The sequence below is a fragment of the Lissotriton helveticus genome, chromosome 6, assembly GCF_964261635.1.
Source record: "Lissotriton helveticus chromosome 6, aLisHel1.1, whole genome shotgun sequence".
NCBI classification, from domain to species: domain Eukaryota; kingdom Metazoa; phylum Chordata; class Amphibia; order Caudata; family Salamandridae; genus Lissotriton; species Lissotriton helveticus.
The window spans coordinates 1,933,349,148-1,933,371,275 of NC_136067.1; the positions used below are offsets into that span (position 1 = coordinate 1,933,349,148).

The 22,128-nt window shown below is 48.7% G+C and overlaps 1 protein-coding gene across 6 annotated transcripts in view; it reads left to right on the forward strand.

Annotated features, from left to right (window-relative positions):
- Positions 1 to 22,128, forward strand: part of NCOA1 (nuclear receptor coactivator 1) — a 986,743-nt gene that overhangs the window by 817,418 nt on the left and 147,197 nt on the right. For all 6 annotated transcript variants that reach the window (XM_078649914.1, XM_078649919.1, XM_078649916.1 and 3 more), the window contains one exon: positions 20,952 to 21,135. In XM_078649914.1, coding sequence (XP_078506040.1) covers positions 20,952 to 21,135 — 184 coding nt within the window. The remainder of the gene's footprint in view (positions 1 to 20,951; positions 21,136 to 22,128) is intronic.

Genomic DNA, 22,128 nt, shown 5'->3' on the forward strand with positions numbered 1-22,128 from the left:
CCTGCCAAAAAATGGTCTATTGGTTGATGTTTTTTGCCCTGGTAGTGCAACGATTTGTAGTACATGAAGAGGTTTAGAAGGAGGTAAAGAAGCAGCAGCAGCACTGGGTTCGTAATATAGTTTTTAGTGGACTTCAATATCTGCTCAGACAATAGTTGGAACTATAAGGTTAAACATCTTAATGTTAATTAGACATTCCCAGAAATGATTGTCTTAAAAGTTATTTTTTAAGTGCCTAAGTGCAGACAATACTAAAAATAAAAGGTGCTGATATATGTTTCATTAAAAGTCTCTGGTATCTTTAATAGTGCTACTACCCTCATTAGGCTATTTTGCACAGCCAACTTTTACATTTTCAGCCTGTTCAAATTTGAAACTGTAAAAAATCACCACTCGCATATACTGAGAACAACACGAAAGTACGCCAGATAATCCACTTCTAAAGAGTTCATAGGAAAATGAAAAATTTCCTAGTAAACATGAAAGAAAGTTTCATTTCTACTAAGGACACTGAGGTGAGAATTGTGCTCTGCTTTCTTTTATTTCCATTCCAGCAGTCTTCAACGATAAACTTTAAAAACAGCTTTCCCAAGTTGTACAGGGAAAAGGTTACCACAGTTTAACCAATCAACAGTACAAGATATCCAGTAAGGTAGGAGTCCCTTGAATAGCTTCCTCTTTCTTGACTGCGGCAGGATCTCTTCCACAACTTTTAGTTTTTCTGCTTTGAAACCACCCGAACCTGAAATAATCCAGAGACAAGAAGCATGAATCTGAACCTTCCGACCTTGATCAGGAGAAGCTGTTACAACCATGCAGAACCAAATAAATGAGATAGTTATAAACGTCTATATTCTAGACACTCACAATGAAACAGGACATAGTTACTGCTAAGAAGAAATACTTATGCCATACGAAAACACTGAAGTTGTGCTGCTGAACAGGACCCAAATTTCCTACATTCATATGGGCTGGGAGAAGCAAAAGATCTCAGGAACCTTTAATGGGAATAATCCTTGCTTCCATGTCCTTACTAGAATTGAAATTTTCCTTCATGTTTTCTAGGAAGGTTTTCATTCTGCCAGGACCGGAGTCGAGGATAATGCTCGATCAAAGCTTGTCCACCGCCAAAGACGCCATATCCACAACTGGCTTAAAATAGAACCACTTGAACAAGGAGTCCTTAGACCAATATGCTGCATTAATAATGTCTTCAAGACGAGCCCCTAGAGGGAAGGCTTTGGATGCTGTCGCCCCTCTGACAGAATGGGCTACAAATTGCGAGAGATCAATGCCCACCTCTTGCATGACCCAGCGGATACAACAAGCTGTGGTTGGAGGAGTGTCCACTTTGAAAGGTTTCCTAAGGGATATTAGCAACTGATGCTCACCAGATGGACGGAGTACTTCCCTCATGCTTTCGTAAGACTTGATGCAAAGTATCACACACAGCTTGGGAGCTCTGTTAAAAGCAGGATAAGACACCACTTTAGAGTTTGACTTTGTATGTCGAGATATGTGGAAGGTGACCCCTTGTGGAGCGAAAACCCTTCCCGAGACATCCAAAGCTAACACACCCGACACTCTTTGACATGATACTAGGCTTAGAAGAATGGCTACTTGCGCCGACAATACCTTCAGTGACAAGTACTTGTTCAGTTGCCAAGAACGAAAAAGGTATAAAACTTCTTAACATCCCATAAGGTTGGGTACCTGGGCTCCGGTGGTAGTGCCAAACTAATTTATCTCATCAGTTTACACACCATGGGAATGTGCCTGGCAGAAATAACTGACCTATAAGAATTGATCATACAATGCGCCAATTCTTGGGACGCCAAGAATGCCAAGAAATTCATGATAGGGACCACTTTGCACCCCATGGGATCTTGATCATTTAGAAGACACCAACTAACCCATCGGGCTCATGCAGACCTGTAACACTTGTTTGTGCTGTTTGTCCATGCTACCTCTAGTATTCTCTTAGCTTCCTGTGAAAGGCCAGGGAGCCTCCAACATTGCCGGAACTCTGCCAGGCCATGAGAGGCATGCATCCTTGGGGGACTAGTGGGTGGTGATTTCCCAGACAATCCGCAAACTGTACTTGATACCTCCAGTATGGAGTGTTCAAGACCACCTTCGCCTTTTGCCTGTGGACCTGACCTTGGAGCCTCATGATCATGGTGAACAATGGAAAGGCATAACCGGTCTTTCAAGACCAATCTTGGAAAAATGCATCTGTTGCTTTTGCCAGGGGAACTGGCTTTCAATTAAAATACTTGGGAAGGTGATAGTCTAGTCGGGAGGCAAAAAGATCCACTGAGAAAGGACCCCAAAGGGTGTCCAGCCTCCAGAATACCAATTTGGACTCATGTCCGACTGTGTCTGTCGGCTTCCCCCGCCCACCGCTCTTACCGGTGCTGGCCGCCGCTGTCTAGATCGTCAATGGGCTACATGGTTACAGAATATTGTAGGTGAAGAATATGATGTGTTAGACGGGGACCTGGAGGGTCGGCCGAGCACAAGGGGAGAGGCCTCCGGTGAGGGCCGTCCCCAGCGATCGTACAGACAAGTAACTTCCCCCCCACGGGAGCCGGGTTCTTCGGGCAGGTCGGGTCACTGGCGTAGTGGCCGACTCGCTGGCATCGGTGACACGTAACGTTGGCTCGGAACCCCGGGCGCATCGGGGGGTTTCCCCGGCCGGCTGGGGCCGGGGTGGTGTTAGCGGGAGTGACCGGGACAGCGTCTCTGCCCCGGCCCGGTCCTCCTCCTCCTCCTCGGGGACGATGATGACCTTGGTTGGATCTGTTCTGCTCATTCGGCCCACTCCGGGCCACTCGGGTGCTCTCCCACCGGTCCGCCTCGGTGGCGAGCTGCCGTGGTTCCGTCAATTTACTGTCGAGGAGGTGCTGCCTGAGCTCGACGAAACAGTTGTTGGAGAGGTGCTCCCACACAATGAGATTGAAGAGTTGTTCGTAGGTGGTTACGTTGTTACCCTTGATCCACCCCTCGAAGGCTCGGCTGAAATAGTTTACGTACTCCAACCAAGTTGTACCTGGGATCCGGGTGCAGTTGCGGAACCTCTGGCGGTACATTTCGGGCGTAAGCCCATATCGGCTGAGGAGGGCGGCCTTCATGTGGTCATAGGACGTCATTTGATGGTCCGGAAGCTGCAGCAGGGCATCACGGCCCTCATTGACGAATCTTCCCCATAGCCCAGCTCCCCAGTCACTTCGAGCGATCCGGTGGGCCGTCATGGCGATCTCGTAGGCCTTGAACCACTGCTGTATGTCGTCGTTCCGGTGGTATTCTCGGACCACATCCTTGGGGATGTGGACCTTCTGTTCGGTAGTACCCGGGGAGCGCAGTGGCTCGGGCACCCCTAGGTTTGTGCTCAGTTTGCGTATTTCTATCTCTGCTAGTTTGCACTCGTGTTCGTAAGCCAGTCTTTTTTCTTCGAGATCCCTCTGTCTCTGTTTTTCCTCTCGCTCTTCTCCGTCTAATTTGAGCCGTGCCAAGTCTAGCTCGTGTAGTCTATTTTTTTCCCGCTCCTGGATCTCTTCTCGGGAGGGACCTGTTCTCTGTTCTTCCGTCAGGGTGGTGTTGACTTCCGGGGCTTCGAGGTCCCGGGGTGTGGCGGTATTCGTCTCTGTCCAGGCCTCTAGGGCGTTTTTGAAGTCTTCTTTTGTGCTTAGCCCGGTGGTAGCAATGCCTAAGTCCATGCAAAATTGTTTTAGCTCTCGGTGGCTGTATTCCTCCAGCTTTTCCATCTGGAACTTCTCTGCCGATCCGCTCTCTTTGGTCGTCATTGTGGTTTAGTCGTAGGGTGAGTTACTATCTGTACGGTACGCGTTGGTTCGGATCGCGCCGCTGGCCACCAATGTTAGACGGGGACCTGGAGGGTCGGCCGAGCACAAGGGGAGAGGCCTCCGGTGAGGGCCGTCCCCAGCGATCGTACAGACAAGTAACTTCCCCCCCACAGATGGACACCACACGAAGATCAGATTAACACCTTTTATAGGCAGTTCTTGAAGTAAGGTAGTACGATACAATGAGATCAGGACACGATGATCCTCTCAATTCTAGTCTCTATTAGGGAAGGGGGTAGCGGGACAGTCTTGGTACCCGTAGGTACGGCGGTGGAACGGTGATAGCTCACAATCCTCGAGCTCGGTGTTCGGACGGGTCAGACCGCGGCAGCGCCAGCAGGTCCCGAAGAGGTCGTAGGTGGCAACGGGCCGCGGCAGCGCCAGCAGGTCCCAACGAGGATGAAGGTTACAACGGGCCGCAGCAGCGCCAGCAGGTCCAACGAGGATGTAGGTTGCAACGGGCCGCGGCAGCACCAGCAGGTCCCACGAGGATGAAGGTGACAACGGGCCGCGGCAGCGCCAGCAGGTCCCACGAGGATGAAGGTTGCAGAAGGCCGCGGCAGCGCCAGCAGGCAGGACAATAGTTCACAAGGCAGGGCTGCGGCAGCGCCAGCAGTCCGTCAAGGATGAGTTCGTCGCGGTGTCTCTCGACTCCAGGATACAACTGCCTTCCTGTTCTGGGGCTGCCTCAGTTATAGGTCTGGCGCTCTTTGATGTCCGGACCCTCGCTCTTGGAGGTCGGGAGGTCCGGGATGAGGGAGTCCTGACACCCAGCAGGGGGGTGGAGCCAGCGCCCGGGGAGGCTGGGGGTGATCGGCACCTGGCGGGAGAGAGCCATCGACACTTCTTACTCCCATTGACCTGCCAAGTGGTCCGTTCACCTCCTGGGTGGATGGTGGTGCCGGGATGTCGGGACCTGGCCAGGCCCGGGGTTGGGGTCGAGCTGAGGCCACGCGGCCTCGTGGCGCAGTGTCTAAGATGGCGGCTGGTCCGGGCAAGGGTGCTGACGGTGGCCCAGGCCAGGGACACAGGGATTCCCGGGAGCAGACATCCCATGGGGGACGGGTTGGGGGTTGCTTCTGCGGGTAGTACCTGGAAGGCCGGTACCAGGGCCCTGTCATGCGGGGAGGGAGCGAGCCCTTCATGGGGCCTGTCCAACATGATGCAATGTTTTTTTCAGGCCTTTTTTAAAGGTTTTGTGCCAGGTCACTTATGTGGAAAGAGAGAGAGATACATCTTCTCTCTCCCCTTTTTTCTCACATTATTGGAAGTAAACCTACTAATAACTCTACATTCAAATATTTAATATGAACGTGCAGGGTTAAATTCCATGGTATTACCACAGTAGAGCCTACTTACTAGGAGAATATATATAGTGTATATTGCATTGGTATTCTGAGGTCTCACCTTTTCTCCCCTGTACTCTGGTCACACAGTTTCATTTTCTGTCTATTCCATGTTACGCTAGCACTATAACAGGAGTTTCCAACCGGTCAATCGCGAGCTACCGGTAGCTCGCCAGGGTCCAGTAAGTTGCTTGCCCTGTTAGTGTCGTAATTTAATAGCCCACTAACATCGTTAAGAGTATTAAGGCCTTTTTTTATGTTGACCGCCCAAACCAAAACCAGCTGCACAGATTGCTTAACTGAGTTTAGCTGAGGAGGGACAAGGAGGATGACGTTGTTCCTCCAGAAGTCTCGGAGCCACCTGCCTTTCACATCCTGGCACCGCGCTTTTCATCCTGTGCGTGAGTGACTTATTGATGCAATGTCCTGAGGGTCGCAAGTTCGAATCCAGGCAAGGCAGACTGGGGCCTTCATCTCTCGAAGATCAGTGAATTTAGTTGTGTTATCTAATTGCTTGTTGTGTGTAGCTCCTAAAACAGCACGTTTGCTGTTTCTAAGCAGTGCAACTACCCAGTTTTCTATTTTTTTTTGGTACATGGAATTATTACGGGGTTATGGTATGTCTGGGACGGGTTAAAGAGCATTCATTTACAGCACTTGATGAAGAAGTGCTGTGTGAAGCGCTACATAAAATCCAAGTCATTATTTCCCCTAATTGCATGTGAACAATGCAGAGAGTCTTAAAGCGGGTCTTCTTTGAAACTGACAGCCGTAAATGCGGCAGCTCCGTACATGTCGTTTTCCTCTGCACAGTGGCATTTCGTTTATTTATGTCATAATCTTTCTTTCTGGTGAATTTTATAGAAATACAAGGTGAAAATGTATTTGACTTGCCTGACCCCGCTCAACCCCACCGTGCCGCAGTGGTCTCATAGGCTCGCTGCTCTTAGATGCCATAAATAAGTAGTTCCATTTCTTCAAAGCCTCTCGCGTCCTTTCTGGGCGGAGCCTGGCAGGTTGATGAGAGGAAGATGCTGCAGCCACAGGAGCTCGCGCCACCGACGCTGCGGGCCGCGGTGTCGTCACGCCTTCCTGCGCGTCCTTGGATGTGCGTTCATATCTCGGAGAAGCGCACGTGGCCTGCTCCTTCTTGTGGCACGTGACAGGTCCTGCTTACTGCTCGGCCTCCTGCGCTTGCTTGTTTATCACCCGAAGGATGCGGATCAAAAATTTGCTAGCATTCGCGCCAAGAATTTTCAATTCTATTAAGGACACGGAGGCGAGGATTATGCTTCTCAATCTTTTCTGCAATAAACACAGCAGCCAATGAAAATGTATATTTTCATAAATAACAGTAAAACAAACTACATTTCCCATGAGTACACATGAGTATAGGCACGCCCCCATAGTCCATAAGAACCCCTTGCGTGCTCCCATCATCCTCTTTCTTTGAGGCGAACCAAGTCCAACAATAACTTGAATAATGAATAACTCCTCCAACATGGAAGAAAACAAGATTTCAGGCCAAACATCCTGTCGTCCGTCGTCGATCAATCAGACTTCTTATCTGATCCTGAAAGAAAGGAAACAATACCACCGTAATCACTGCATAACTGGGTGGGCAAGCTTATTTACTGTAAGTTAAGCCGGGTGGGATAATCTTCGCCTCCGTGTCCTTAATAGAATTGAAAATTCTTGGCGCGAATGCTAGAAAAATTTTGATTCTATTACAGGACCGGAGGCTTCAGATTATGCTAGTTTAACGCTCATTAAAAACCACAGAAGTAATATCTCCCACCGGCTTATAATAAAATGTCTTAAACGTTGATTCAGAAGACCAATCTGCACATCGCATAATGTCTTGGATACTAGATCCTAAACCATAAGACTTTGACGCCATAGCGCCTCTCACTGAATGAGCACCAAAGATCTGCGTATCAATACCTGCTTCCTTCATTATGAAGCGAAGCCATCTGGCAATTGTGGCCGCCGCCACAGGTTTAAATGGCTTTTGCAAAGCAATCAATAATTGTGAACAACCTTGAGGCCTCAAGGCCTTTGTACATTCCTCATATGCTTTTAAACATTTGACTACACATACTTTTTTATTGTCAGGAAATGCATTATAATCAATGTGTCTTGACATTGTTTTGGTACGACCTGTAATAGTGAAAGAAACCCCTTCCGGGGTAAACACTCTACCTGTAACGTCGAGTGCTCTCACGTCCGAAGATCGTCTGCATGCTGATAGGCAAAGTAATATGGCCAACTTTGCTGATAATTGCTTCCTGGACAAGAGTGCATTATCAGGCCATCTGTTGAACAAAGAGATGACTAACGAAACGTCCCACAAACCCGTATATTTTGGTTTAGGGGGATTAGCTACCCTAATCCCCTTCAGCAGTTTACAAACCATCGGGTGCATGCCTACCGGTTTCCCGTCTATCTGGGCATGCCCCGCAGAAATGACTGAACGGAAATTGTTTACCGAGCGATAGGCTAGGCCACCAGCTGCCTTATCTGCCAAAAAGTTTAACACGTGGGGTAGCTCTGCCCCCACGGGATCCACCTGTCTTCCCACGCACCAATCCACCCAGTTCTTCCAGGCCGCCGAGTAACGCTTCCTGGTAGATGGCGCCCATACTTGCTTGATGAATTCTGAAGTTTCGCTCGAAACTCCTGGCAGGTGCCACTGCTCCCTGAAAGCCTCCATGCCATCATGGTTAGCCTGCCCTCCAACAGCAGAGGATGCTGCTCCTGACGAGGGCCCTGCAATAGCCACTCCGAGTCCGGCAGCAACCGTGGGCGATCGCAGCTCCACTGCAACAACTTGGGAAACCAAGCTTGTGACGTCCACCACGGTGTCACCATGACCACTTCTGCCCATTGTCTGATCACCTGTGTCATTACCCTGGGGATTAACAAGAACGAGGGAAAAGCATACTGAATCCCCTGCGACCAATCCTGGAGAAAGGCATCGGTTGCAGTCGCCATCGGATCTGGCCTCCAGCTGAAGAACCTGGGAATCTGATAGGTCAGCCTGGAGGCGAATAGGTCCGTCTGAAAAGGACCCCAAATTGTCTGTAACCACTGAAACACCTGGGGAAGCAACTTCCAGTCGCTGTAGTCCCTGAGGTGCCTGGAATTCCAGTCCGCTACCTGATTGGATTGCCCCGGAATGTACTCCGCTATCATCCTAGATCTGATTCTCGAGGCAATAATGCCAAAAGTCCTTGGCCATTTGAACAAGAAGCGACGACCTTGTGCCGCCCAACCTGTTGATATATCTCACTGCGGACACATTGTCCAAACGCAGTAGGATACAACAGGATGTCTGCCTCGGGGATAACGTGCGGATCGCAAACGATCCTGCGAGCAGCTCTAAGCAGTTTATGTGTAGATCGAGCTCTTGCGTTGACCATCTGCCTCCTGTGGAGATATCTCCGCAACGCGCGCCCCAGCCCCATCTGCTGGCGTCCGACTCGATTACCACCGCTGGCTGTGATCCGAAGATCGCCCTGCCGTTCCAGGCCTCTACATGTCCGAGCCACCACTGTAACTCGGTTTGGACCTCCTCCGACAGTGGAATGGAGTCCGTGTACGACAGACCTCTCTGAAGATGCTTGATCTTCAGGCGTTGAAGTGCCCTGTAATGAAGAGGGCCCGGGAATATTGCTTGAATGGATGAGGCCAATATTCCCACCACTCTGGCAATCGCCCTGAGTGTAACCATCTGGCTGTCCAGCAACTTCAGAATTTCCTTCTTCAAGTCTCTCAATTTCGCCTGAGGAAGACACAGTTGTGCTGCCTGGGAATCTATTGTGAACCCTAGGAAGTCTATTACCTGTGTCGGCACCATCACCGACTTCTTCTGATTGATAACAAACCCCAAGCTCTGAAGAAGCGATGTCGTCATGTCTAAATGCTGCTTGAGCGTGGACTGGCCTTGCGCTAGAATGAGTATGTCGTCTAGATAAATTATAAGCCTGACCCCCCTCTCTCTGAGGTGAGCTACCACTGGCTTCATCAACTTGGTGAAGCACCAGGGAGCTGAGGAGAGCCCAAAAGGAAGAGCCGAATATTCGTAACACTGGCCGTTCCAGAGAAACTGCAGGAACCTGCGGTGTGGTGGAAAAATTGGTATGACAGATAAGCGTCTTTGAGGTCCAGCCGGACCAACCAATCCCCTTCCTGTAACAAATCCGCCAACAGATGAATACCTTCCATTTTGAAATGGTTGTAACTAAGATACTGGTTGAAATCTCTGAGGTTGAGCACTAACCTGTTGCCACCCCCTTTCTTCTGAACAATAAAGACGTTGCTGCAGAAACCGTGAGGTCCGCCTTGGCATTGCACAATCGCGTGCTTCTGCAGCAAGTCTGCAATTTCCTCTTCTATGAAACTGTGATTTTGTTGGGAAAAATGGAGAGCAGGGGGAGGGGACACTTGTGTCGGATGAGAATAAAATTCCAACTGAAACCCTTGTACAGTCTGCAGAACCCAAGCATCCTGAGTCAGAGTCTGCCACTGTGGAAGACAATGTCGTGTGCGACCCCCAGTGGAAACAGAGAGAGGTCTGTCACACTCGCCTGTCTTTTGCTGGGACTTGAAATTTGCCCTGTTGTTTCCCGATTGGAAACGTCCTTTGTTGAAGCCTCTGCGAGACGGGTAAAAGGTACCACCGCGGCTGGAATCCCACTCTCCTCGGCCATAGTCGCCTCTCTGGGAGCCTTGTTGGTAGCCCCGGCTTGACGAGCGGCCCCCGCCTCGCCCGGCCCTGTTAAAAACACCCTGCGTAAGGGCTCGTTTGATACCACTCTGAGCCTTGTCCAAAGCAGTGAATGTGCCAACGCATTTGGACTCATCCTTGACAAATCGGTCTCCGAACAAGTGACCATCAGCTAGGGGGCCTGGTTCCGCCTCAGCCAGTTCCGCCAGGTTGCTGTCCATCCTAAGGAGTAAGGACTTGCGTCTCTCTGCTGAGATAGCGCAATTTGCATTGCCTATGAGGCAGATAGCGCGCTGAGTCCAGCCTGCCAAAATGTCCGGGTCGACTGGTGTTGCACCTTCCTTGGCCGCAAGAGCCATCTCTAGTATCATAGCTAGGGGACCCACAACGTCGAGCATTTTATCTTGGCAACCGCGCCAAGCACGGTTGAGCCCACGTTTGGGGTCCTTCGAGAATTTTTTCAGAAAGGTCAGCATGCTGGCATCAATTTCTGGAGTTTCTGCCTCGTTGTCTGGCAGATCCGGACGAGGACACTCGGATTTCAAACGATTGCGGACTTCTCTAGAGAAGCTCTTCCGCAAATTGTCATGAAGATACTCAGACACCGCAGGGGGTGGTATCCAGTCCGAGGACCGGGGATGCATAATGTTTGATGGGTCAAAAGTGAAAGGAGTGCTGACCTTGTCCGCTGCAGCCTTAGGGGCCACTTTGGCCTTTTTCTTAGGAGGGGGTTCCTCCGAAGTATCAGTGTCTGTGTCCGTGTTGGTGGTAGTAGTGTCTGTATCCACCGGAGCCGGGCGCTTAGCTTTCGCCTTCCCGCCTGCGTAAGCGTGTTCCGCCGCACTTGACGCTGGCAAAGATGCCAGTGGTTGAGAATGCGGCCACTGATCTTGGGAGTTTGAAGTAGTTGCAAGGGAAGGGGCTTGTTCCTTCTTCTGTTTCTTCGGTTTGTCATACCCATGACGCTTAGCAAACCCTTCTAGTTGCTTCCTAATAGGGCGAAGGGCCACAGCTAGTGCTTGCTGCACAGTTTGAGGAACCTTAGTCTCCATGGCTTTGTTCACTGAAGCCTGGACTGAAGCATCTAAAGCCTCAACAATGTTGTCCTCTAACACAGCTTCCTGCTGTCCATCTCCAATTTCCTCCTCTCCTCCATAGTACTCCTCAGGGTCCTGGGCCCACTCTTCCATAATGATAATGCTAGGAGTATTAATACACTGGAAAGTTCCCTAGTGTCCACACTCAGGAGGGGTAATGGGGGGGGGGTCAGCCCACAGCACACTGTCAACTTTTATAACGTTACCCAAACCCCCTCAGCTATGCTGTAGTCAATATGGTCAGTGACCTAGACCAGAAAGTCCCAAGAGCGTGTGCACACTCAATGACCTCTTATTTTACAACCTGCGCCAATATTCAGGGAGGGGATCTTACAGGGAGCCTGCCGGTATGTAAAACGCACCACAAATGCGTTTAATGTCAGCCTGGGAATCTCGCCGAGGCGCGCAGCCCAAACACAACCAAAATCCTACCAAAAACAAGCCCAAATTGGTCGCGTTTGGACACGCGCGCCGGCCGTGAGCCACCCGGCTTCACCGTGCAAGGGCGTACAAGGGAAGCCCAACGCGCGCCGAAGCGCCACCGGAGAACGGGCTCCACTGAAGAATGCGACCGGCTCCGCCTTTTTTACAATATTGCAAGCAGTGCTGCCTGATGCACTTACGTGATCAATGCCGCTAATCTTGTACATGGTGAGCGCTAATATAATAGCTTCTGATTTGATCACCATGTCGTACCTCACATCTTCATGCCTTGCATTGACTCTTAGTGAATATACGCATTTTGTTTAAAACTCTTGTTCGGACTCATAGAGCTTTACATCTATCTCTTCTTAAATATCTTTTATCTAGGATACACCTATATTGCCCTAAAAGGATTTTGCATTCTTCGTACAGAGCAATGGGCTTAGTACCTAGGATCTGCCTCGCTAAAACAAGCAGTCGTTCTTTCTCCCATTTGGGCTCCTCGGCATGAAACAAACTCCCCTTGTAACTTCGTCAAACTGAATCTGAACAGCAGTTTTAAAAGAAGCTGAAATTTGACTCTTCTCAGAATTAAGCTTCAGAATTATTCATCTTTTACCATGCATTAGCGCCAGGACACTCCTTTGAGTAGCTCTGCACTATATAAAACGTGTTTCATTCATTCATTATAAAACCAATAATATTAGTAGCTTGTGCTGATTTTCAGTGGACATAAGTAGCTCCTCAGTTGTTGTTGAATGGATGCACAGATTGATACTGTGGTGGCTCTGAATGATGTTGTGGCGGCGACGAGCGATGCTGTGGCGTTCAGTGATGCTGTGGTAGCGCATAGTGATGTTGTGGTGCCCCTGAGTGATGCTGTGGTGATGCGATGGATAGTGAGGGCGATTGATAGATAGAGGGAGGGCAAAAGATAGATAGAGGGAGGGATAGAGATAGAGGCAGAGCAAGAGGGCGAGGGATGGAGTGTGGGCGAGGGATGGAGTGTGGGCGAGGGATGGAGTGTGGGCGAGGGATGGAGTGTGGGCGAGGGATGGAGTGTGGGCGAGGGATGGAGTGTGGGGCTGGGGACGGAGTGTGGGGCAGGGGAGGGACGGAGTGTGGGGCGGGGGAGGAATGGAGTGTGGGACGGGGGAGGGATGGAGTGTGGGACAGGGGAGGGATAGAGTGTGGGGAGGGATGGATGGAGTCGGGGGAATGGATGGATGGATGGATGGATGGAGTGGGGGGATGGATGGAGTGGGGGGATGGTGGATGGAGTGGTGGATGGTGGATGGAGTGGGATGGATGGATGGAGTGGGATGGATGGAGTGGGATGGATGGATGGAGTGGGGGGATGGATGGCTGGAGTGGGGCGATGGATGGAGTGGGATGGATGGATGGAGTGGGATGGATGGAGATGGATGGATGGAGATGGATGGATGGAGTGGGATGGATGGATTGATGGATGGAGTGGGATGGATGGATGGATGGAGTGGGGGGATGGATGGATGGAGTGGGGCGGATGGATGGATTACGTGGGATGGATGGAGTGGGGATGGATGGATGGATGGATAGAGTGGGATGGATGGATGGAGTGGGGGGATGGATGGAGTTGGGGGATGGATGGATGGAGTGGGATGGATGGATGGAGTGGGATGGGTGAATGGAGTGGGGGTATGAGTGGCTAGAGTGGGGGATGGGTGGATGGAGTGGGGGGATGGATGGATGGAGTGGGGGGATGGATGGATGGAGTGGGATGGATGGATGGAGTGGGTGGATGGAGTGGAGGGACGGATGGATGGAGTGGGATGGATGGAGTGGGGGGATTGATGGATTGAGTGGGGGAATGGATGGAGTGGGGGGATGAATGGAGTGGGGGGATGGATGGATGGAGTGGGGGGATGGATGGATGGATTGGGGGGATGGGTGGATGGAGTGGGGGGATGGATGGATGGAGTGGGGGGATGGATGGATGGAGTGGGGGGATGGATGGATGAGTGGGGGATGGATGGATGGAGGGTATGGATGGATGGATGGAGTGGGATGGATGGATGGAGGGGATGGATGGATGGAGGGGATGGACAGAGTGGGGTGGATGGATGGATGGAGTGGGATGGATGGATGGATGGGGTGGGGGGATGGATGGATGGAGTGGGGGGTGGATGGAGTGGGATGGATGGATGGAGTGGGGGATGGATGGAGTGGGGGGAAGGATGGATGGATGGAGTGGGGGGTGGATGGATGGAGTGGGGGTGGATGGATGGAGTGGGATGGATGGATGGATGGAGTGGGGGGGTGGATGGATGGATGGAGTGGGGGGTGGATGGATGGATGGAGTGGGGGGTGGATGGATGGAGTGGGGGGTAGATGGATGGATGGAGTGGGATGGATGGATGGATGGATGGAGTGGGATGGATGGATGGATGGAGTGGGGGGGAAAGATGGATGAGTGGGGGGATGGATGGAGTGGGGGGGATGGATGGATGGAGTGGGGGAGGCGAAGGCAATAAAAAAACGAGTACAATCAGGGAAGCAGAAGGCAAGAAAACGAGGGCAATCAGGGGAGCAGAAGGCACGAAAAACGAGTACAATCAGAGGAGAAGAAGGCACAAAAAACAAGCAACGACAAAACATAGAAAAAAATGTGTGAAAATCAGACGTCACTAAAGTCGATTGCAAGCTACAAGGGAAACCAAACTGCAATACACTCCATTGCAAGTTAAACGGCAAAATAATAAGAAAACCTGGCGTATTTAGACAGCACTAAAATAGATCGTAAGTTACATAGGGAAATGAAACACCAATAAAGTTGATCGCAAGTTAAGCAACTATATAATACGAAAAAGTAGGGAATTCAGATCGCATAAACACAATCGAAATTACAAAGGCAAGAAAAACGGTACCGCAAGTCACAAAAAGAAGAAAAAAACACTACTTACAGCTGAGGCTAACGCAATGTTAAACAAGCTTTCACTTTGAAAATATATTTTTTTAAAGTGCTTACCCAGTAATTTAAGAAGACCGTCTATTGCCGCAAGTAAACAAACGAGTCCAGATGGGCCGTCGGAGGAGGAGACAGGGTGAAGCACGGCGTCGCGGCCGTGAAAGAAATGAATGGAAACAGCAGGAATGTAATTAGGGGGGAGGAGAAGTGAGGCAGAGCGGCGCGCGCTGGGGTGAATGCCTGGGGGAGGGAGGCAAATGCCTTTGATGTGGACCCGCTTTCCGCTTGACTGCTCCACAGGCACTGTCCGAAATCCGCCGATGGTTTAGCCCTTGGTTTAGCCTCTATATCTCTCGCCAGCAATGCGCAAGCGCATTGGCAGGCGAGACCTAAAAAGTTTCTCTTTCCAGTAGTAATTACATTTGGAGCACTAGAGTAATGGTAGAATGTAGGCTCCTATTCACGACTTTGGGGTTAAACAGTTTCCCCAAAAAATAATGTAGGTGTTATTATTCCTTTTTAGGTCGAGTAATTTATTACTCGAAACCAATTGTGTTAGAACAAACTCTCTTGACCAAGCGGATTTCTCACAATGCATGTTGTGTACTCGAGCATGAAGCTTCTCCAGGCGCGCGCTTGGCGTCACTCACACCCCATATGCCTGCTCCCCCTCCCCCCACGCCTCGCACTAGACTTCATTGGAATGCGCTCCGTGCATTCTCCCCTCCGTTTCAGCCCATCCCTTTGAACTCCACCAGATATCGCGCTTGGCCTCACTCTTTCCTGCATTCCTTTGTGGCCATCTGCTTTTTCTGCCTCTCACACCTGCCCCTCCCTCTCCCCCACCACAGAGCAGCCTCAGGCTCAAAGTAGGTCGCACGCCACCACCTGCCCGCCCCCCACACTCTGACTCACTGTTAGCACACATGCGTACACAACTCACGGGATTGTTGCCCTAAGACCTTTGTTCGCGTGCTCCTGCCACAGCATGTAGCTACTGCCCCTGCCCGCCTTCGGTAAACTTTATCGTCCGAGGGCACCTGGAGAATGCACGCGCCCCTTTCCAACTTCGGTAAGCTTTATCGTCCGAGGGCACCTGGAGAATACATGCACCCCTTTCCAACTTCGGTAAACTTCAGCGGCCGAGGGCTCCTGGAGAATGCACGCGCCCCTGCCCGCCTTCGGTAAACTTTAGCGGCCGAGGGCTCCTGGAGAATGCACGCGCCCCTTTACAACTTCGGTAAACTTCAGTGGCCGAAGGCTCCTGGAGAATTCACGCGCCCCTGCCTGCCTTCGGTAAACTTTAGCAGCCAGACTTGGGATGCGAACGATTGTCCGTCTCGGCCGAGCTGACAGCTGGGCTGGGATGTCCTGTGTCAGTTGTAGCCCATACAGTCAACACACACAAGCCTCGAAGGCCTGTCAGGAACTTTCTGAGGTACATTTGCAGTAAAGAGCTCATGGGTTCAGGTAACTTATGCAGAAAGCAAGTTACAAGTGCTTTGAAACTATTGATGTCTTTTGATTGGGTGGGCATTGAGCATGGTGAAGAAATCCTGAGCTGCAGGAAAAGATTTTGGCAGAAGCAAGGAGTCCACGTAGGACAAGAGCCCCACTGTTCATTGGAGGAGTCTCTCCCAGTTGGTTTTTCTGATAATTCTTGTGAAGCGAAAAGCTCTCTTGACAAGCAAATCACAGATAACATTTGGTGAAGTCTGGACATCCTCATATCGGCTCTAAAAATGCTTGCAAAAAAAAACCTTTCAGATGACACTTGTGTTTTGGTGGGATCTAACCTTTCTAGGTTCGTGATGTAATGTGTTTGTTCATGCATACTGGTAGATGTGTTGGGTATGTGTGTACAACATTCTGAGTTGACAATGGCACAAACCCCTCCCTAGACAGTAAGGACAAAGTGAAGGGCTTTTTATTTTTCAAGAGCGAGATCTTCTGTGTCTAGCTGATCAGTTATTAGGCCTTAGAAAATGTTTGACACGTTATCCTTTCCTCTAGTATTTTAGCATTCTGTCTCGTTTCACTGCTAGCCTGCCCTACAATTTGGAAGCAAAATGGAGAAAAGTCCACTAGTCTCTGGCACGTATTGGGCGCCTTCATAGTCCTTGAAAGGGTTGTTCAGCAGAGTGCCTGATGATTCGGACCACATATCCCCTGTAACAAACCCCGCTCCTGTCTTGGGATAACCAAGGCGTAGCTTACTTGCCACAAAGGAAATTAGTAGACTCTTCTTGAAACAGCACTTATGAAACAACTAGCCAGTGGGGAAACGGTTTTCAAAGGAGGTAATGTAGACGGGGTTACTCTCACTTGATCCCTAAAGCTTTGCAAATGTACTGAGCCACTGCTGAAATGAAGTGTATTTATTGGTCATTTAAAAAGGAGCCGTGAAATACCAAATCGTAGGAGAAACTCACTGAGTAAGCACTTAGCCACTGTTATGGTATGTGCTCTTACTAATGGATATGTTTCAACCCACCCTGCAAACATACAGACCAGCTCAAGCACATAAGAATAGGAAGCATGTTTTGCCGTTTGTATAAAGTCCATTTCTGGATGGACAAAGGGGACGTAAGGAGGGGGATGGGTAACGGCAGTGGTCTTGATTACCTTACCAGTATTGTGATACTGGCAGGTGGCACGAGTGACAATAGTTGGGGGCGATGGAAGGGAAGTGTGCATACTAGTGGGTTGCAGTGGCATGAATCCTACTGTCCCTTCCAACATGGGATGCTCCATGATACAAATATTAGGTTGGGGAGCAATAACTTGGGTTCAGGCACACGCCCTCTGATGTCTCTCCACGGGGAACACCCATCACAACGCATGTGTTACATCGCATGCGTTTACATTGCAAGCGTTACAACGCAAGCGACGTTACAACGTGGGCCATTACTACGCTGCCCCTTACATCGCACAGGCTTTTACAACGGATGCTTTTAAAACGCATGTGGTGTAATTATTTCAATCTGCATAGCTCCTTTAAACATTTTACGGAGGGGGGCTGCATGTAAAGGTGTCATGAGGGCCGTAGTTGACCAGTTTTCCATAGGATTTTAGACGCACCTCCCATTCCCAGCCCCATACCTACAGACTGTTCATCTCCCCAGAGGTAGCTCTGCAGATGTTGGATAATGTATAGCTACACAAGGCAGATCCTTTGTTGGCAGACAGAGCTCAGCTACACAGGGGTCTTGTATACATCGGAGTAAACCTTACCTGAGACAACGAGGAGCGCAGCAGCCAGGACAGCGCCCAAGACACACCTCATCTCTGCAAACAATGCGTCACAGAATGGAAGGACATGTCATTTTTGTACTTACTTGTGTGAAGTCCGAGTGCGGTGCCAGTGTGTGTTAAGTGTGTAACACCTGTGCTGGATGAAAGATTTGTGCAGCGTCGCGGTGGGAAATCTGTCAGTCGTCGGTGTGTGGTGTCCATCTACTGTAGGGGTGTGAGGGCTGTGTGTGTTGTGTTATGTGCAGGCTCGTATGGTGGCTGCTTGCTGCCGGGGTAGGGGCAGGGGCAGGAGTATGTATGCGGGACTTTGTGTGAACTCTGTGTTACAGTGCTGACGGTAAATGTATAGCTGCACCAGACGACATCAGCAACATTCCTGTGCCCAGAACGGGTTGTTCCTCTTTGGTAGGGGGGGGGGTTCAGGAAAAAACAACAAAGGTGATTGTTTTCAAATGTTATTTCAATTTACCTCTGATAACATTTCAACCGCCCCCCTGTTCATTGCTGGTTTTCTTGGAGCAAGGGGTGCACAACAGAACAGTTTTGTACATTTTAATTGTTAAATGCTGGGGACAGTAAGACGCGAAGAGGTTCTTACTCAAAATAAGCATGTTTTCGGGTTAAGGGTCGGTCAGGGGGCCGTAGTGTAAGGTACTAATTAGGGATTGAGGAATTCAGGTTTAGGGGACGGGCGTAGGGGGTAAGCTCATGCTGGGGGTAGTGTGTGTTATTTCGGGGGGGGGGGGGGGAATGCAATGTTAAAGCATGCGGGATGTTTGTCTGCGTAGTGATTGTGTTTTGTATGCATTTCAATGGTGGAGCGAAGTAATGGGTTGCGGTGTGACAGCGTGCGTTGTGAATGTGTGTGCGATGTAAAGACGGCGATGTGAATGTTTGCGGTAAAAACGTTTGCGATGTAGCATCATACATCCCTCTCCACACTACTTCTGCTTTGCCCAGTATTGTTTTTCAGGTTCTGGTGCTTGAATCTTTAAAAGCAACACATTTGTTTGTTAAATCGGTCTGAACAACATGCATAGCAGATTCGTTTTTTAGAGATATGACTTCTTTGGCAGTGGAATCATTAAAGGTATTTCCCTGGAAAAAACGTTGTAATGAGAATTTTGATGGGCGGCACATTTAACAACCATAATTCTAAGTGGCAAAAGCAAAGTTCTCAGCAATTTGTCTTTTTTTTACATATTGGCCGTTTTTAATTAGGGTGCTGGGAGAAGATAGAGATGGAAATACAAAGAGACTGATGAGAGGGTCCAAGGGAGACAATTTAAAGACCTGCGAGAAGTGATTCCCCTTATACTATAATCATAACACAAGACTTCTCGGGTCTATGCTAGGTTGTCGCCAGTGTTTTGACAAAGAAAAGGGTGAATTTGTGTCTCTCAATAAAGCCCCCAAAAGGGGAGCAATCCCTTTTCAGGACGAATGCCCTCACCCACCATAGGTGGCATGCTTCATCATAAGGGCTTCTCCTCTCAATGGGAAAACCTAGTCCCACTAAGGGCTACAACTCCCTCACTGTGAGGTAGGAGCTCTGGGATGTTTTCAGAATGTCCTAAGCTGGTGAGGATGCTAAAATCCCATATGTGAGCGTGAGGTGTCATGAGGGTGCAGCGCAAAATGTGAGTGAGAAGATAAATGTGATTCTAAAACTACCTAGTAGGGACAAAACAACTCTTTATTGACTTGTCCGGACTGGCAGGGTTAAAAAGCAGTGCAAAGTAGTATAGATTCAAACTGCTAAGATATAAAAGACGGTCGACATGTTTCAGCCTATCTCATCTATAACTGTATCCAGGCTTTCATCAGGACCACAAATAATAAACAAAGCTGCTGCTTATGTGAAAGAAATAGTAAATAAATATGGTGATAGAAAACCAGTAATCCAATGTAAAGTTTGGTATTACTGGAATCCATCCAAACTGAAGGATAAGTAGACCCACCTCAACCTGGTAACAACTCAGGGAAGGGGCCCGCTCTCTCCATCGGTACCCCGTTATGGTACATGAGCTGCAACCGGAGAAGATAGAGATGCCCTAAGTCATGGGCGACTCCAAACGCATACTTCATGTCTGAATACAGTTCATTTTTATCTCTGCTAGGACAAAAACTCTGGTGGAGATAACAAGCTCAGCCACCCGGGATGATCTCATATTGGGTAGGTGGGGACTCGCAACTGACATATTAAGTGAACAGCATATCTGGCAACAAGCTAGACTTGATCATTTCTAAGACATGATCCATCCACAAAGTGGATTAGTTTAAAATTTGGTATAGGAACTTATTTAAAATCAGTGTGAGACTTTTTCACATGTTCAGTTACTTGCTTTTTCCATCATATTACACTCTACACTATATACAGGATTATGTTTCATCCTGTTTTTAGGTCGAGCATTCAAGGCCTCTTGTATTATATACTTCAGTATATACTTATATGTGTATGTACTTTGTGGGCTCTGGATTTCAGCCCTAGGACTTGTCTGCTTCCGCTTAGGGACTTTTTTTTCTGTTCAACTGTCTCTATTTAACTGTCTTGATTGACACGACCAGTAGAGGTCAGTTAAATACCAGGATTGCTTTCTGCTTGTTCAACTGCCTCTATTTACTGTATTGATAGAAAACGACCAGTAGAGGTCAGTAAAATACCAGAATTGCTTTCTGCTGAGGGATTTTTATTTTTCTGGCAACTGCCTCTATTTAACTTTCTTGATAGAAAACGATCATCAGAGGTCAGTAAAATACCAGAATCACTTTAGCATTCTCTTCATTCCAGTCCATAGAAATTGTCCTTAACAACCACCCGTAGACAATAATATTTTTTTTTAAATCTTGTATTTTCAGTGATATGACCACCGAAGGCCCTGATTTTATATTAAAAACAGAGCTTTGGACTATACCATTTCCTGCTGAAAGGCAATATTTCTCTCCATGTGTTCCCATACCTGGCGTGTCACGCAGTTTGGTGCTTACTTTCACTCCATTTTAAAGAACAGTAAATGTTTCAGCACCCAGGCTAATGTGCTGCATAGCTAAATACATATAAGGTCCCCAAAGTGAGAATAATTGCATTGCAAATGCTTGTTTTTTTTATACGTTTAGTTTGTTTTTTATAGCTACAAACAAGTCACTTTTCAGCCATTTCTGAGCCATTCCCTTGGATTCTTGAAGCATGATTTATGTCGAGGTGTGACTTTATAGTTTGTGGTGTTTGTATGTGCTACTCAAAAGTAAACTCTTTATCATTTAACATGAGTGTCGTTCCTTTACCAGTACGCCTCTCACCTGGACCAGCTGGACCAACTACTGCCATCGCTGGAGAAAGCAGCATCTATGCCAGGTTTCTGTCGGTCGGAGAGGACTGAGAGCAGTGGCCCGGGTGTAACTGTGAAACCAGAGTTGCTCACGAACTCCATGCAGCCCAGCCCCATGTCGAGGACCCCCACACGGCAAAACTGTAGGTGTTTGATGCAGATGTGTGTTAACCCCTTCCACGCTGATGACGAGCTGGGCTCGTCATGAGGTAGCCTCCTCGCACGCTGATGACGAGCCCAGCTCGTCGCGTAAAGTGCGCTTTTAAAAATCTCAGCGTACGAGCGGAATTCCGCCCGCACGCATGCGGTTAAATCATGTATTTGGTTGATCATTTAAGGCAATGCTTTGTGTGATTCGTCTTTTGTATTTTTTTTTTTTAGCTGTCCCCTTTTTAAAAAAAAAATGTATTAGGTATTTTTTGCCAATCTGGCATAAATCATATGAAGTGTCTCGCAACCACAGCTAATGGCGATAAAAGCAACTCTAAATGCTTTTTTTAAATAATCCATAATATCTTAATCTTGCTCTGTTGCCCACAATCATACTGAAGGAGAAAAAGAAACAGAGACAGGGATGTTATTGGAACAGACTAGGACTTAACTGTAAGAGCTGAAGCATTCGGGAGGGATATGTGTTAATGGAACAAAAGCATGCAAAGTAAATTGTGTGTCTTATTAGAGATCAATCCGACAGTCTTGGGTGACAATGCTTGGGAGGAGAACCATGATAAGTGGTTTTACAAGACCCAATTTCAGTCTTATTCAAATTAGTGTAATTCATACATCCCCCTCATTGCTTGCTTATCTGTTTCTGTCTTAACACATGGTCGACCATTAAGATCATGGATGGATAGACCATAACATTCTCTATGGAGTTTTTAGGCAGTGGTGACCCCATAGCTGGGATTGGCAGTGTCCCTTCTTCAACCATCTGGATTTGTAAAGTGTCCAACTTCTCCCAAACACTTAGTATTTACCTTCTGGTCCTGATTGAAATAGAGATGCTTACCTGGAATATCTTTTGTGGAGTACCACTGCTATACTGCCCTTTAGGTACAACCCGAAAGACATTTGTCTTGTCAGTAGGACAATACACTATGGATTCATTAAACATAAAAGGATTGAAGTTGATGTAC